Source organism: Mustela nivalis (assembly GCF_964662115.1).
Source record: "Mustela nivalis genome assembly, chromosome: 3".
Taxonomy (NCBI): Eukaryota; Metazoa; Chordata; class Mammalia; order Carnivora; family Mustelidae; genus Mustela; species Mustela nivalis.
The window spans coordinates 97,821,161-97,839,508 of record NC_139022.1 but is presented as its reverse complement, the minus strand read 5'-3'; the positions used below and the strand labels follow the sequence as shown (position 1 = coordinate 97,839,508).

Genomic DNA, 18,348 nt, shown 5'->3' with positions numbered 1-18,348 from the left:
AGCATGCTTTTCCACACCAGAAAGTCCTACATGAACATGAATATGTAGATTACAGTCATGCTGGTCACAGTCCCAACTCTCAGACGGAAGGTTCTGGCTCACGGTGTGGCACAGGGCAGGTGACTGATAAGTGACGCATGCGTTTGGGGAGACCAGTGCTGGGAGAGAGCATCTGTGAAAAGGAGAGATCCCTCCTGATGAGAGAAGCAGAAGTATGGACATCGTGGAGAGCCACGTCTTTCCCTGACGCAGTGTTCTCCATCCTTCTTTCTTGGGCATCATTATCTGTGTTGAATGGGCCTCAGCGGTGAACAGTGTTTGAGGACAGCTCTGGAGTCACGTGAGGGGGACTTCCATCCTGGCCCCCCTCGCCTCCTCCGTGGCCTTGGGAAACCTGCATCATTACTCTGCGCAGCAGTTTGCTCATCTCAAAAAATGGCAATAGTAGTACTACTATTTCAAAGCACTGAGGAAAACTGAGATAGTGCAGGTAACGTGCTTAGCATAATGCCTGATAGTCCTTACATAAATGTTAAATCTTAGCCATTAGTGATGATTCTATTGTCCACTAGACCATAAGCCCCATAAAGAAGGCAGCCTTGGCTTTCTCTCTCCCTGGCACTTAGTACAACGCCTGACTCTCACTGAGTCAGCCATCAGTAAATGTCAGCGAACACAGGCTGAGTTCACTGAGCAATTTCTATTTGCATCTCTACTCCACCTCAGTGTCTCTTCTGCTATACTAGGGGGTAACCAAATCTCCACGTTCTTCCAAGACTGGAAGGAAGAAGGGGGACTTGTAGCCAGCTAAGCAAGAACTGTTTTCATGGTGAATTACCTTTGCCTTTAGAGAATCACAGCCCAAAGCAGGGACATGTTTAAGCAGCAAATTTGTACATTAAAGTAGCATACCAAAAAGTCAGGCCAGACTTTGGTTTGACTTTTTTTTTTTTTTTAAGATATATAGTATTATTCTTTGAAGAATTTATCTTGGTACTCCAGAACGTACTGGCTTAATGTGCCATCAGTTGAAGCTGAACAGTACTGGAATCTAACATTGTGTTACATGAGCACGGCATTTTACCAGCCTAAGCAAAATATGGAGAGCCTGCTTTATGATGATATTCTCCCAAAGCTCTTCAAAAGGATCCACTTTTTTTTTTTTTAAGATTTTATTTATTTATTTATTTGACAGACAGAGATCACAAGTAGGCAGAGAGGCAGGCAGAGCGAGAGGGAAGCAGGCCCCCCGCTGAACAGAGAGCCCCAAGCAGGGCTTGATCCCAGGACCCTGGGATCATAACCTGAGCCGAAGGCAGAGGCTTTAACCCAGGCACCACCCAGTTGCCCCAAAAGGATCCACTTCTTATTAATCCCACTGGCGTGGCCACATGCAAGGAAATTAACAATTGTTTTAACTTTCAACTTAAGCAGAGAAAGGTTGCGGAAACTAAAACAGCAGTACAACAATGCCTGGTCAAAATATAAGTACATGCCTTTAACAGTCTTGAAGTAAAAAAAAAGCCCTTCTAGGAAAGACATAAACCCAGGGTGCCCCAAAGGAAAAGAATAATACAGTTGACTACAGAAAATTTGACTACGTGAGACGCAAATGTAACACTGTAGTTTTCTACGTATTAAAAATGTTTAAAGTTAAAAGCCAAATGGACAGTCTGGATGAAATATTCCTAAGATTTGCTCAAGAGAGACTTAATTTATGTAACATTTTAAACACACTTGCAAAGCAAAAAGGCTAATAACTCATTAAAAACAGGCATACACCTATGAATAGGCAGCTCTTGGGAAACAATACACATACAAAGATATGAGGTTTTACTCATCATTTAAGAAATACAAACTAAATCAATAATTAATTTTTTTCTTCACCTGTCAGCTGGTGGATAGAACGTCACTATTCCATACTATTGGTGTGGAGGAGTTTGGTGCAGCATCTTTGAGAGGCGAAATACAGTGTCTATTAAATTGGAAAATTCACAGACTCCTTTTTTTTTTTTTTTTTAACAGCATTTCTACTTTCACAGAGCTAGCTTACAAGCCTTTGCACAAAAGCTGACCAAGGATGTTTGTACTAGTCTTCCACATAACAGGGTATAATTAAACCATCTTTGAAATGCCATCAAAAAGCTAAAAATCGTATGGGACATTCTACACAATATAATATGAAAGAGCTGTTTAAAATAATTAGCTATAGATTTGTACATGATATATGAAGGAACAGGGAGAATGTAACTGTATAGAAAGAGCTTATAATCTATGTTCCTATAGGAATGATAGTATGTTGCTCCTGCTATCAAAAATTCTCTTAAAGAATACACAGAATTTGTTCAAAGAGGCTGCCTTCTGGGAATGCAACTAAAAATTTAGAATGGGAAGAAGTCTCAATTTTCTTCGAATAATTGTGTGTTATCATTTGTAATTTTTAGTTTTCATTGAGCCGGACATTATACTTCTGGTGTATAGAAGCTCATCTTCAAGACCACCTGTGAGTCAAGTTTAATTAGCGCCATTTTACAGCTGGGGACACACAGCTGTTGTCCTTGTTCCCTCATCAATAGAAAGATTTACATAAACACCAAGAAGTGCAGTTCTCCACAGTTGTGCATATGGTCATGATTTGGTATTTACTTAGGCAGCAATCGTTTTTTTTTAATAGGAAAAAATAAAATATTTTCCAAATATTTTTACCTCAACCATAGAAAAAAAAGGTGGCAGGGGTGGGAAGAGTCTGGTTTACCTTCTGTTCTCCCAAATTCCAAGTGGCAGGGTGGTATCACTAACTCTAAAAAGAGTCTCCCCTTTCCTTCTGTTTACTGCAAAGAATGCTGAGACTGGGGAGATGGGAAGAAAAGCCAAACAAAGGAAAGAAAAAGCATCAAGCACCACATGCCACAGTCAGCACGCTTCAGTTTAGGGAAAGACTTGGGGAAAGCAGATTTGACCCATGTGATTCTAAAAGGAGAGGCAAAGAAATCCCACTCTGCTTCCCCTGATTCTGCCTCTGGGATGGCCGGATAGACAGTAGTGACAGTGTAAAGATGGCTACAGAAACAGGGGCTAAGGGGCACCTGGGCACCTGGGTGGCTCAGTGGGTTAAAGCCTCTGCCTTCGGCTCAGATCATGATCTCAGGGTCCTGGGATCGAGCCCCACATTGGGCTCTCTGCTCATCAGGGAGCCTGCTTCCTCCCCTCTCTCTCTCTGCCTGCCTCTCTGCCTACTTGAAATCTGTCAAATAAATAAGTAAAATCTTAAAAAAAAAAAAAAAAAGAAAAGAAAAGAAACAAAGAAAGAAAGGAAGAAAGAAAGAAAGGGGCTAAGAGCCTGGGTCCAGAACCGGAAAGGTGTATACTGAGTTTACGTGACTGCACCTGAGCAGACTGAGATGATTGGCGCCACCTACTTGGGCACTCAGGCTTTGGGTGTGGTTTTGTGATACCAGTCAACCCACTGTCCCCTCGGTTGCTTTTATTTTCCATGTGACTAACACATTCCAGTCTGCCAGTGAGCTGAGTGTGATGTTCGTATTTCAGTGTTTTCTATGTAAGAGCACCTAAATGCAATTCATGAGCTTCATTCAGAGCTTACACAGGACAAAACTCTGTGGGAAATTTTGAAGGACTCCTTTGGTTTTCAGAGCAGTACCTTTCTAGAGGATATTCACTTGTAGTTTGTATGGACTAACCAAGGTTCCACCCTACTTTCTGTCTTCAGAACCTAACCCCAGGGTCATTTAATCACTATACTAGTGATGCCCACAGCAAGTTATTTAATCTCTCTGAGCTGGAGCACCCCTAGCTACACATGCCATAAGGTTGTCATGAGGACAAAATGAGATATAAAAATGAAATGCACACAAGGTCCTGGGTGGCTCAGTCGAATAAGCCTCTGCTTTTGGCTCAGGTCATGATCTCAGGGACCTGGGATCAAGGGCCATGTTGGGCTCCCTGCTGAGCGGGGAGTCTGCTTCTCCCTTTACCCCACCCTCCAGCTTGTGCTCTCTCTCTCTCAAATAAATTAATAAAATATTTTTTTAAAAAATGAAATGCATACCAAATCACACATAAACAGATCTCTTGTGCATATAGAATTTCTGCGTCGGGTTGATTTGTGGAGAATGTGCACTTAACCCAAAGAAAAACTCAAAAATAAGCCTTTTTGTGGTATTTAGTTTAGATATTTTAAAAAATGTTTGAAGTTGTATCATAACATTAGGACCCACTCAACTCTGGCTGTTAACCTAATACACCTCCAGGCAAGCTTAAGGACACCAGACTGATAGGATGTTTTCTAAGACTGAGGTGAGCAGCCACATGTGAAAGCAAGACGCCAAAGCAGATAAGGATATTGAAAGTTTCAGCTTTTCGGTCTGTCTGTTCTTCCACAGGCCAAATATACAGGCCAGCTCTGTCAGTGGAAGTGAGAACCAGGCTCTGCTCTCTCAACACTCAACCGCTGCCTCCAAGGCCCCACACAGAGCCAGGGTCTAGCAGTATCTCTAGAAGACCTTTATGTCATCTTGGCACCAGATATCCTCTCCATGAACCAGAAACAAAGTTGTATAACAAGATACAGGACAACACACAACAAGTTAACGCAATAAAGGTTAACTGTGCTTGAGATGGGAGGAAACACTGCAAAAACACCACACCATCGACTACCAGAAACCCCAGATGTGGAGAAATGACAGACAACCACCATTTTTTCCCATGCTGGCTGATAATATTCATGTGTTATGACAGCAGTTTATGATGGTATTTACTGGGAGTCTGAATTAGGCTATTCTCTAAGACGTGGTAGTAGGAGTACTAGTGAAAGTAGCTAGTACCTGTTCATTTTCTAAGTACTATATGTATGGTAACACATTTCATCTTCCTCTAAATCCAATGGGATGTATATTATTTCCATACCCATTTCATAGATGAAGAAACAGAACATAGAAGTAAACTGCCAAGATCATACAACTATTAATTGTGGGAGCTGGGATGTGAACTCAGGTAGTCTGTCTCCAAAGACGGTACTTTTCATCTCAGGGGCTGGCACACTTTTCTGTAAAGAGCCAGCTAGTAAATATTACAGACTTTTATATGGTTGCATATTTTTGTTTTTAATAATCCTTTAAAAATATAAAAACTGATCTTAGCTTATAGTTAAGACAAAAACAGGCTGCAGGCCCATTGGAACCATAAATAATCGGCTGGTTAATACTATACTCATTGATCAAAGTACACAGAGGATATGCTATTTGATACCCAGCCCATTTGGTAAATCCTATATGCCTCTAATACAAATGGTTTTGCGTTGATAAAATAATCCATAATTCTGACTTCATCTCTTTCTCATTTTGTCTGTGTTATGAGGTCTCACTGTGTTTTCCATGAGCTTCCCCCTCCTAACTACTGTTTCTGTTGCTGGACATTTAAGAAGGAAGAGTAAGTGGAGCCAGGATTATCCTGATTCAAAACCCAAATTTACAATTTTGTTGTAAAGACACAACCAAAAAAAAGACATATAGACCATTATCTCTGATGGCCATAGATGCAGAAATCCTCAACAAAATATTAGCAAATCAAATCCGACAATGTATGTTAAAAATTAATTCAGCACAATCTAGTAGGATTTATTCTCTGAATATATTCACAAATCAGTGTGATATATCACATCAATAAGAGAAAGGATAAAAGCCATATGATCATTTCAACGGCTGCAGAAAAAAACATTTGACAAAGTACAACATCCATTCATGATAATTTAACCTCAACAAAGTAGGTTTACAGGGAACATATGGGATTGTAATCAAGCCTTTATATAAAAACCCACAGCTAACATTATACTCAATGGGGAAAAACTGAGAGCTTCTCCTCTAAGGTCAGGAAGAAGACAAAGATGTCCACTCTCACCACTTTCAATCACTGCAGTACTGGAAGTGTTAGCCATTGCAATCAGACAAGAATAAGAAATAAAAGGCATCCAAGGTAAGCAAGAAGTAAAACTTCCACTATTTGCAGATGGTAAAATCCTATATATAGAAAAGTAGAGATGACTCTACCAAAAAACTACTAGAACTCATAATTAAATTCAGTAAGGTCACAGGATACAAAATCAATGTACAGAAATACATTGCATTTCTATAGATTAATAATGAAGCAGCAGAAAGAGAAATGTAAAAAACAATTCCATGACAATTGCACCAAAAATAATAAAATAGGAACAAACTAAACTGAAGAGGTGACAAAAACACTAATTCAAAGGAATAAAATGCACCCCTAGGCTTCCTGTAGCATTATTTACAATAGCCAAGCTATGGAAGCACCTCAAGGGTCCAACGATAGATGAATGGGCAAAGAAGATGTGGTACATATATACAATGGAATATTACTCAGTCATAAAAAGGAACAAAATATGGCCATTTGCACCAACATAGATGGATCTAAAGAGCATAATGTTAAGTGAAATAAGTCAGTCAGGGAAAGACAAATACCATATGATTTCACTCATATGTGGAATTTTAGGAAGAAAACAAATGAACAAAGAGAAAAGAGAGACAAGCAAAGAAACAGTCTTTAGAGAAGAAACTGATGGTTCCCAGAAGGGAGGTTGGTGGGGGGCTCAATGAAATAGGAGAAGGGGATTAAGAGTACACTTACCATGGGGCGCCTGGGTGGCTCAGTGGGTTAAGCCGCTGCCTTCGGCTCAGGTCATGATCTCAGGGTCCTGGGATCGAGTCCCGCATTGGGCTCTCTACTCGGCAGGGAGCCTGCTTCCTCCTCTCTCTCTCTCTGCCTGCCTCTCTGCCTACTTGCCTACTTATAATCTCTCTCTGTCAAATAAATAAATAAAATCTTCAAAAAAAAAAAAGAGTACACTTACCTTGATGAGGACTGAGTAGGAATTTTGAATCACTGAATTGTACACCTGAAAATGAATACAACACTGTATGTTAACTACCCTGGAATTAAAAGAAAAAAAGTGGGGGGGGGGCTATAAGGATGGAATAAGAGCTCTTCCAGTCACTTTTAATCTGTCATCGGCTTTCTCCCCATGCTGATTATTATATATGGAAGTGACACTAGACAGCACAATATTGGACTGGAGTCTGTTCTCTTTTTAACAGACTAGAAATGCATAAATAAGATGCATTCTTTCTAAAACTTCCGGCCTACCACTTTCCTGGGACCAGACATTAATTAAGGCAGTTATGTTAGTAGAACTAGCCACCTGGCATCTAATCATTTATCATTTTCATGAAAGCTTAAAATGGCTTATAAAGAGACATGGTTCACGAAATGAATTAATATCACAATGGAACTTCATGCTTTCTGGGTACCTGCTGTATGCTTGAAGATTAAAAATGTCATCACAACATTCTAGTCCAGGCTCCTAGTGGAGAAATCACTGTGTTATGTTACTAGGTTTGGTCAAGATTAAATCATGAACTTGCAAATAAATCCTGGTCATTTTTTTGACACCTCTGTGGTACATAATATAGAACTGTGCCTCATGTAATAAGTGTGAGGAAATCCTTGGTTTCGGTATAGCACTTTGAAACTTAAGAGAAAATTTATGGAAGTGTCTTTCAAGTTATTTTGACCACCACCTGGAAAAAACATATCCCAAAAATTTTATCATGATCCAATCCATAGCTACCTACACACATATGTAAAACCAAAATAAAATTTCAGAAGCAGTTGAGACATTTCTTCCTACAGTTGAGACATTTCTTATTATTTTCTTACATATTCTACTTTGTTTAAATTTTGGATGCGTCTCCTATCACCCAATTTATTTCATAACCCACAAATGGGGCTTGACCTCATTTGAAAAACACTCAGAAAGTTCACGCTCACACTGCTCATGGGCCAAAGGTATGTCTTTCTTATCTGGTCCCATTTCTCTAGGACCAGATCTCACCGTAATCATCAGTGCTCAGTGATGCTCATCCTGACTTTGCCACTAATGTGAAATCCATTGTTACGTGCTCTTAGAGCCCCATGGCTTCTCTCTTTGACATTTAGTGGGAGTTCTAATTGTCCATTAATTTATGACTATTTCATCTATAAGTGTCTCTCTCTATATGGAGCCCTGCCTAGACAACAGGCTCCGTAAAGGTAGATATTCCATTTTTACTTTGCTACGATTATATCCCCCAACTGTGATTAATGAGTAAGAAGCATTTAAGAAACACTTATAAATAATAAATATAATAAATAAAATCTTTTTTTAAAAAAGAAAGAAAAGAAATGTTTATTGAATAAATGAATGGGCACCCTAAGGTTATCTGGAACGTTGTTTTAAACAGGGTACTCTGGTTTCACTTAATCTTCATTATTTATTAGCAACGGAAAAGCAACTGATAATCTTTCACATTGTTCTTTTTGTTTGTTTTACAGTTAACTTTGACCACTTCGAGATTTTGCGAGCCATTGGGAAAGGCAGTTTTGGGAAGGTGAGAACCCAAATGATTAGCCAACAGTAGGGTTATGTAGCTCAGTGAACTAAGTCTGAGAATGTCCAGATTATTCAGTTACTGGGACCACAAGGAATGATAATTCAGAGAGGTTTTTCATAAAATGCTCACTACAGGGGCGCGTGGGTGGCACAGTGGGTGGCACAGTGGGTTAAGCCTCTGCCTTTGGCTTGGGTCATGATCCCAGGGTCCTAGGATCGAGCCCCACATTGGGCTCTCTGCTCAGCATGGAGGCTGCTACCCCCCTCTCTCTCTGCCTGCCTCTCTTCCTGCTTGTGATCTCTGTCAAGTAAATAAATAAAATCTTTAAAAAATAAAATAAGGGGCGCCTGGGTGGCTCAGTGGATTAAAGCCTTTGCCTTCGGCTCAGGTCATGATCCCAGGGTCCTGGGATCAAGCCCTGCATCGGGCTCTCTACTCTACAGAGAGCCTGCTTCCTCCTCTCTCTCTGCCTGCTTCTCTGCCTACTTGTGATCTTCGTCTGTCAAATAAATAAATAAAATCTTTTAAAAAATTAAAAAATAAAATAAAATAAAATGCTCACTACAGTTTCAGTTGTGTATTATAATGGACACCTCTTGTTCTCAGAATTATTTCAGTGTCGTGCTCATTAATTCTTTTAAGACTCTCTCTCTACTGCAAAATGTTGGACTCAGTTGCTAATTGTACCCATACCTTTGGTAACATTTATCCTGTCAATGTAAGAGTTAACTCTTTTAAAAAAAGAAAAAAATATATATATATATATAATCTATTTATTTATGAGAGAAAGAGAAAGAGAGAGAGAGCATGAGGAGGGAAAAGGGCAAAGAGTGAGGGAGAAGCAGGCTCCCCACTGAGCAGGGAGCTGCACAGCAGGACCCGACCCCAGGACCCCAGGATCATGCCCTGAGCTGAAGGCAAATGCTTAACCCACTGAGCCACCCAGGTGCTTTTTATGTGGAAAAGAAGCTGCCCAATATCTGCTTCCCCTCCAATTATACCATGTTTTTATTTTGAAAAATCTACCATGAAAGATAGATCCAGGCTAATTTTTTTGCAAGAAACTTCTAGATTCAAATCCTGATCATTAATTTCTTGATAGAGATATACTTTGAGAATATTTACATCATACTGAACTCGCCTTTTAAAATCATCTGCAGTCCACTTTATCAGACATCTAGACCCTCTAAAAGAATTCCCAAAACATGGACATCATGGTCAGTGCTTTCTCAGTGCTTTAAGTTCTTTTAGGTTCTATCAACTATGGTGTAAAGAGAAATTCTTGATGCCATGTGGTTCAGCTCGGCAGTTCAGCCGCACGCCTATCAGTCACTCAGATCAGAATAAGTGTGTCATTGGTTGTTGGAAAATGCCTGACAAGGAAGCAGCTATTTTCTCCAGCATGCTGTCTAAACAAAACCCAAAGACCAAAAAACAGGCAGGCTTGTTTGAGAAAGCAGAGATTCACAAACTGACCCGGTACAGGGGAAGAAAACGAGATTTTCTACTCTGAAATCAGAGCTAAGCAGCAACTTTAGCATCAGAGAATTTGCAAGTAGGGAGGCCTCCAGGCCATGCTGTTGAGCACCTCCTGTCCTGTCTCCCACAGCTGTGATCTGTCAGCTCCCTGACTGCTCTCCCACTCTGGTTTGTGCCATTAGGTCTGCATTGTGCAAAAGAACGATACCAAGAAGATGTATGCAATGAAGTACATGAACAAACAGAAATGTGTGGAGCGCAACGAAGTGAGGAATGTCTTCAAGGAACTCCAGATCATGCAAGGTCTGGAGCACCCTTTCCTGGTGAATTTGTGGTAAGTGCTTTTACGGGCACTCTGAATGGAGCCATTCCCGCCTTCACCCCCAAACACTGGTCCGTAAACCCATCTGGATTTCCAGGTGTGCATGTGCAAAATCTTCAGTTAGGCTTTTCCCAAAAGGCTTTGGTTCTCCTTGGTTTCTTTGACTTCAAATGAAACGAATTGTTGTTTTATGGTCATGAATAAATCTTGCCCTTTTTTTTGTTGTTTTTTGTTTTGTTTTGGTCACAGTTCCCTGGTCCTTCAGGACCCTACATTTTTTAAAACATGGCAGCTAAATAGGCTGACAAAGAACGAGTTCAGATGTCTTGTCGTTCACTAGATACTTTTCCCCCATTAGTTGTGGGGCAGCAACATCGGGTGCTAAGTAGGTCATCAGCGGCTGAGGGGAGGTTGGTCTTGGGAACGTGTACAGAAGAGCATTGCTCTCTACAGTGACTGGCAGTGGACATGGATTCCTTGCAGCAGCCTTCTCCAGCGTCCACAAATATACACCTGGGAGTTGGAAAAGGACAGATGCTGCCTTTCTCACCAAATAGCTTCTAATAGAGCCGGAGCTAAACTCAGATCAGTGGCTAGACATTAGGTAACTGTGGTCTCCTCCCCAAGCCAGGATCACAATCCAAGGCTTAGTAAATGGCTAGAAACTGGCTGTCTCTTATTCCCTGCTCTTTTCTTACGCGTGGAGGGCTGTATGCAGCTCTCTCATTTTCCTCTACATTTTAATGCATCCATTATGTTAAGAGCCTGTTCCTAAAGCTAATTCAGTGTGACTGTTATTTAAATATGCATACCAAGCAGTTTCTACTAGCAAAGGCAAAAAAGAAAAAAAAAGTCTTTATTCAGAGACTACTAATGGAAAAATACTTGGAATGTCACTGTGTGTTTGGGGACATTTTTCTGGAAGAGTTAATGCATAAAACCTGTCTCCCTCCATTTTTAATTAATACAGTTCACTTAATATACAGTTCGCTCCAAGACGCTACAACCAGAGTTGAAAAGACGGCTCTGTGTGACCCGGAAATAGGTTCATGCCCTCCTCAGACGCGGTGGAGTCTAACTGTGGCCCACGCTCGGTGTGTTTAATCAGTAGCTCAGAGTGGCCTATTCACAGCACTGCCACGCACTGTTACATCCATGCAGCTCTCTTCCCCACCTTTCACAATCACCAGATTGCCTTCTCCCCGCTCTTCACCCTGACAATGACGAGGTTCTCTCAATTCACATCCTCCCTTTGTTCAAAGTCACATTCTCCTTCTTCCAAAGCTCAGCCGACTCACTCTCTCCTTTTAAGACCAGGAACCCTTTAGAAGGACATACTCCACATTTCCCCCTTTCACACCGCTGGTCCCTCATCACTAAATATGCAAAATGGATTTCAGTCTATTCCCGTTTTGCTTTTTTTATAAAGTGGGTGTCTACCGATTTTGCCGTTTGCTAATTTGGTATCAATGCAGGGAATACTAGGTGCGCCACGAATAGGGACTTGGTGACAGCCTGACACAGAGCCTAGCCTTCCTTCCCTCTCACATGGAACTCACAGGACAGTGGGCACCAGTAACAGTGACAGAGGAGGGAGAAGAAACCGCCCCCACCTTAATTCTAGCATCACATTGAGAACTGAGTGAGAGAGGGCATCCTTCAAGGATAGCAGAAAACTTTCTGTCATTCAAATCTTGAGATAAAAATGGTCAGAGGGGTGCCCGGGGAGCTCAGTGGGTTAAAGCCTCTGCCTTCGGCTCAGGTCATGATCCCAGAGTCCTGGGATTGAGCCCCCCATCAGGCTCTCTGCTCGGTGGGGAGCCTGCTTCCCACCCCCCTCTCTCTGCCTACTTGTGATCTGTCAAATAAATAAATAAATAAAATCTTTTTTTTTAAATGGTCAGAAAGCATATTGATTCCTTCTAATAAAGACTTTCTGCCTTAGTAAGTACAACATAGGGAATGTAAGTGACTCTTCAACTATTGAGCACCTTGCAGTACTTCTGGAGGTGTGACCTGTGAGCAATATTCATAATTTTTTAAAAGATTTTATTCATTTATTCATTTATTTGAGAGACAGCATGAGCAGGGGGAGCAGCAGGGGGCGGGGGAGAAGCAGGCTTCCTGCTGAGTAGGGACCCCCGATGCAGGGCTCAATCCTAGGACCCTGAGATCATGACCTGAGCCAAAGGCAGATGCTTAACCCACTGAGCCACCCAGGTGCCTGAATCTTTATCATTCTTAACTCACATGGTTATAAGATGGGGTTAATGTGTGTAACTTGGGTTGTTTTTATGAGCAAAATGAGATACAGTGCTATGTTCAACACAGAGCAAGCATCGTATAAATGGGAGTTCTTTTCCTTCCTTGTTCTGCGAAGCTGTAGCATTTCGAACATGTCCATCCCTGCTGGGCCACTGTGGGCACCCCAGACATAAATTCCAGTGACACTCAGCCTCAAAACATCACAGGAAGTTGTGTGTGGGGTGGGGGAGGGCCAAGTCTTCTACTCATTCTCTATAAGAGCTTGTGATTTTTTGTTTTCCACCCTCATTCTGCAAATCAAAGAACAAAGACTCAAAGATTCCCCCCCTCCATTATGTACAATTTAATCAGGATTCTGTGCCTTCAGTTTAACTAGAGTTATCTTTACATCCCCAAAGCGTCAGGCACCAATTTTCTTAAGAAGCATTGTATTATTAATAATGGAACAGCAATCCTTTTTAATTCCCGCGTACCTCTTGCATACTCTATCATACTGGTGAGGTCAGTAGTCCTCTCCTGGATACTCCAAATGCCGCTAACTCCTAGGGATGTATTCAGAAAATTCTGGTTTTCAGGCTGAGGAAAAACACAAACTGTTTCTTTTAAGGAGGTTTTACACTAATGTTAAGAAGTTGGGGTGTGTGTGTGTGCGTGTGTGTGTATAGAGGTGTGAATACATATGTCAACTGGAAGAACCGAAAAATCACATAGAAAGAAAATTCTCCATAATGCTTCCACCTTGAAACAACCACTTCCAACACATCCGTGTGTGCTGGCCAGAGAAATGGCTGCCTCTGGTTTTCCGGTTTTAATCATGCTTAGCCCCATTCGTTCCCTCATTTGTGGCTCTATTTACCGAGCAACACAAACAAGGTGACATTAGGGTTGCCAGATAAGACACAGGACACCCAATTAGATTTAAATTTCAGAAAAATAACCAATTGTTTTTAGTATATGTCCCAAATACTGCGTGGCGCCCATTTGATCTGAAAATTATTCCTTTTCCAAATTTCTAATGTAAGTGGGCATCTTGTATTTTTATTTACTGAATTTGGCAACTGTCACTGTAATGCAGCCCCAGAGTGGGGGGGACATGGGGATGAGCAGTAGTGGGCAGAGCCCCTGATGGACCCCACATTTCCAGTAACCTTGAGAGGCTGCTGTTAATCAAAGAATATAATCAATGTATTGAGTGTGAGAGGGCATGAAGGACTAAGTAGAACGGGAGTGTGTGTGTGTGTGTGTGTGTGTGTGTGTGTGTGTGTGTGTGTCTTCGTCTGGGCCAGCTGAGTTAAGGGTGAAAGCATATTTTGAATTAAAATTGAACGTCCCCAGCCACAGGGAACCTGACCCCACTCGGGAACACAATCGTCGGATGTAGGCCGCGTTATAAAGCAAAGGCTGCCTGACAGGGCTGGCATCCAGGAAAAGCAAATAAAATCTCCCTGCGAGTCCCTCCCTGAGGGCTGCTCACAAAGCCTTGGCAACCCAGAGCCTGCAAACAAATCCCTCCCAGTGCTGCCCAGCAGAGCCCGGTTCCCCAGGTGGCTTTTGTTAATTGAGATTAAGCCCGCAGCTGCACACACAGTTCCTCAGGGCAGTCTGCGGCCCCCTCCCTTGTCTCCTGTTCTGGGAACAGAAGGGGCCCACGTGTGGTTTCAGGAAATGAGAAGACAAGATCTTCTGTTGTAAGTGGAAAGGACCACCTGTATCGGGACTGGGAAAAGGGGGTCCTTGTCAGACCACTGAACACAGCCAAATAGGTTCCCTGGAATCAGCCTCCATTATTGAGGACTGCACACCAGTGTTTCTCCATAGAATCATGAACTATGAGAACTCAAGGTAGCCTCCAGGGCCACATAAAGAAGAAGGGCTTCCCTGTCATCGGAATCCTGTTACTTCAGAGTTTTGCCTCTGTTGTCTCATTTACTCATCCTCACAATTTAGGTGGATGGGGATTATGAGTCCGATTTTACACCAGAGAAACGGAGGCTCAGAGAGGCTGAGTCATTTTCCCAGAGCCACACAGCCAGGAACTCGCAGAGCCAGGACTCAAACCCAGGAAGTCTGGCTTCAAAAACCCTGCATTTCCTGCTACACTATCCCCACCTCCTATGGACCTCACAGAGGACTCTTACAAATTAGGGAGGAAACGGAACTTGTTTTCTTTATTGTCTTTTACATCCCGCAAGAATACCAACTCTATGAGGCAGGATGTTTGTATATTTTTTTCACTGCTCCCACAATAATGCCTCACACACACAGTAAGCATTCAACAGATCTCTGCTGAATGAATGAATGAATGAATGAATGATGGAAAGAATGAATGGAGATGGCACCAGGCTTCAAGTTTTGCTCTTGCCCCATTCTACCACTGCCATTTCCTGCACATTCACAAACATCCCCTCATTTAATCAGGCCCATTCCAGGTTTTTGGTGAGCCCTGAAGTCAGAAGTGAGTCTGAACCCTTGCTTCACCACTTGGTAACTGTGTGAATGGACCAAACTACCTTGTGTATTTGCTTGGTTTCCTCCTCCATAATTGGGGATAACAGCAAGACCCAGGGCAGAAGGTACTACTATGAATAAGGATATGTTTCTAAAACACCTCACACATAGTAGGTGCCTAATAAATGACAACTGAGCCTGGGTGGCTCAGTCAGTTAAACAGCTGCCTTAGTCTCAGGTAATGACCCCAGGGTACTAGGATCGAGCCCCACATCGGGCTCCCTGCTCAGTGGGGAGCCTGCTTCTCCTTTTTCCTCTGCCTCCTGCTCCCCCTGCTTGTGTGCACACATGGTCTCTCTCTTTCTCTGTTTCTCTGACAAATAAATAAAAATAAATAAAATCTTCAAAAATCTTTTTAAAAAATCTTAAAAAAAAATAAATGAGGCATAATCTTAAAAAATCTTTAAAAAAAAATAAAATCTTAAAAAAAACAATGAGGCTTAAAACAAAAACTCAGTGAGGCCTCACCCCAAATAGAATATACCCTGTGCCCCTGGAGCAGATTCCCGAGTAGACATGTGCTCCTGCCAGTGAGCTGGCCTGGCCATTAGGAAGCCTTTGGGTTTGTTCTAAATTATAAAAAAATAAAACAAAAACTCAGTGAGGCCTCACCCCAAATAGAATATACCCTGTGCCCCTGGAGCAGATTCCCGAGTAGACATGTGCTCCTGCCAGTGAGCTGGCCTGGCCATTAGGAAGCCTTTGGGTTTGTTCTAAATTGTAAAAAATTAATTAATTTTTAAAATATGAAATACGCATTTTATATAAAATATGAAAATACAGACATTCTGAAGAAAATGAAAAATACCCATATTACGTTATATAGAAATAACAGCTGTATTAGCTGTATTCCTGTTGCTTCTGGAACAAATTACCATAAACTTAGTGGCTTCATACAATGCCTACTGGTGGTACGTGGAGTTAAAGCTATTTTCACAATATAGCTAGCACATGATTTTCTTTTGTCCTGTATTTCCATTTGTCCCGAAAGTTCACAAACACACAAAAATAATCAGAGAAATGATTACCTACGGGATACAGGGTTTAACGAGAACATAGCATGCAGGAGACTCTGGGAGCAGCTGAAATACTCTATCCTCATGAATGTGCTGCTGCCCTATACCAGGGCATAGATTTGTAAATATTCATTAAGTCTACGCTTAATATCTGTGCATTTCCCTGTAAATAAATTTTACAAATTTCATAGTAAAAGAATATGAAACAACTTAAAAACCACAAACCTAGCATCATACGCTTATGGAGGCCAGAAGTGCAAAATCACGGGCACCTTGGTGGCTCAGTGGGTTAAAGCCTCTGCCTTCGGCTCAGGTCATGATCCTGGGGTCCTGGGATCGAGCCTCACATCGGGTTCTCTGCTCTGCAAGCCGCCTGTTTCCTCCTCCTCTCTCTGCTTGCCTCTCTGCCTACTTGTGATCTCTGTCAAATGAATAAATAAAATTTTTAAAAAGTGCAAAATCAATCTCATTAGGCTGCAAGGAAGCTGTCCTCAGGGCTATGTTCCTTCCAGAGGTCTAGAAAAGAATGTTTTCCTACCTTTTCCTGCTTCTAGAGGCTACCTGCATTCCTTGGTTCAAGTCGCCTTCCTCCACCGGCAAAGCCAACCACATGGCTTCTTTCAACCTCTCTCTGACTCCAACTATCTGCTTCTCTCATCCATCTTTGAAGTACTCATCTGAGTACCTTGGGCCTCCCTCTTGACCAGATTTTGGCCGGGCTCTTCTCAACCATCTCCTTGCCCAGGCCTCAAACTTGGTCTATAAACACTTGAACAAAATGCTAACATCGTTTATTAAATAGCTCAGGGCCACAACCCTAGGATGACACTAGCTCCCCTTACCCTGCCTGCTTGAGAAAATGCAAGGCTGCCAAGAGAATTTACTGTTTGCTCCAGCTAACACCTGAAGACAGGGCCTATCTCCCCCGCTCGGTGGGAGGGGAGGGGCCTCACTTTGGTGCCAGTTAACAAACCCAGATGAGTTTCCCATAGAGACTCCATTCAGGCTCTTTGTAACTTTCATTTTGCTGACTACCAGGTCCTGGCTTATCCCCTCTCCATCCTCTCATCCTCCCTGTCAAACACCCGGTCACTTCTGTACTCATCAAAGTGGAGTTCACTTCACACTACGGGATTCCTGTTGCAATAATATATTTTTGACTAAAATCAGTTCTTATCTTAGTGTCCAGCTGTGTTATCTTAGGGAGACATGTGATTACGTTAAGGATCTTTAAAAGGAGAGGCTATCCTGAATGATCCAGTGCCATCATTGGAAGAAGTTGTCCTTGGGTACGGCTCTGATGAGCTTGGGTAAGTGGAGAACAATGGACAGCAGTCCCTGAAGAACTTAGCAAAGAACAGTGTTAATCGTGTGACCGATACATAATAATGGCTGCACACATGGTTGTTGACTGACCAACTGATGGACTAATAGACAGGAAACTGAGTCCTTAAAATGCAGACATTCACTTACTTGTTTACTCATCAGTATTGCCAAGAATTTCTTTCTTGTGTGCATCTGGGTGGCTCAGTAAAACTTCTGCCTACGGCTTAGTCATGATCCCAGGTTCCCGGGATCAAGTCTCACATCAGGCTCCCTGCTTGGCAGGGAGCTCACTTCTCCCTCATCCTCTGCCTGCCCCTTCCTCTGTGCTCTTTCTGTCAAATAAATAAATAAAATCTAAAAAAAAAAAAAATTCCTTTCTTGCAAACAACACAGGAAGCTATTAGAAAATGCTAAAATCAGGCTAAGAAGTTCTTTGGGAAGACACGGAGTGGCTTGCAGTCTCAGACGTAAAGCTGGAGTAGCAGGTGTTGAGAAAGTGAAGGACAAAGGCAGTTCTGGGAATCTAGGGAGCAGAAATTAACAGACAGGCCCTCACGGCTCTCTCAGCTGGGATGAATCAGCTCCCATCAATTTTCTAACCTTATGTCACCCAGTCAAGGTTCAAAGTCCTGGGAGAGAGTCCAACTGGCCTTGCTCAGAAAACATGCCTGCCCCTTGGCTAGAAGAAAGAATAAAATAACTCCTGACTCCCAGACTGTTGACCTGAGCCACTAGGTGAATGACTGTGTCATTCACTAAGATGGGGAGATCTGAGGAGGATCGGATTCATTGTGAAAATCAAGAAATCTTTTTTAGCTGTGTTCATTTTGAGCTGCCTCTTAGTCATCCAAATAGAGCTGCTGCATAGGCAGTAAGTCTGAAGCTCAGAAGAGAAATCCAGGGTCCAAGGAGAAGGCCAGCAAAACACAAATATGGGAAAAATCAACTTGTAGATGCTATTTAGACC

The 18,348-nt window shown here is 42.1% G+C and overlaps 1 protein-coding gene across 3 annotated transcripts in view; it reads left to right on the top strand.

Annotated features, from left to right (window-relative positions):
• Positions 1 to 18,348, top strand: part of STK32A (serine/threonine kinase 32A) — a gene marked incomplete at its 3' end in the record, with an annotated part of 133,447 nt that overhangs the window by 26,773 nt on the left and 88,326 nt on the right. For all 3 annotated transcript variants that reach the window (XM_082723215.1, XM_082723214.1, XM_082723216.1), the window contains exons 3-4: positions 8,407 to 8,462; positions 10,127 to 10,278. In XM_082723215.1, the coding sequence (XP_082579341.1) occupies positions 8,407 to 8,462; positions 10,127 to 10,278 (208 nt within the window). The remainder of the gene's footprint in view (positions 1 to 8,406; positions 8,463 to 10,126; positions 10,279 to 18,348) is intronic.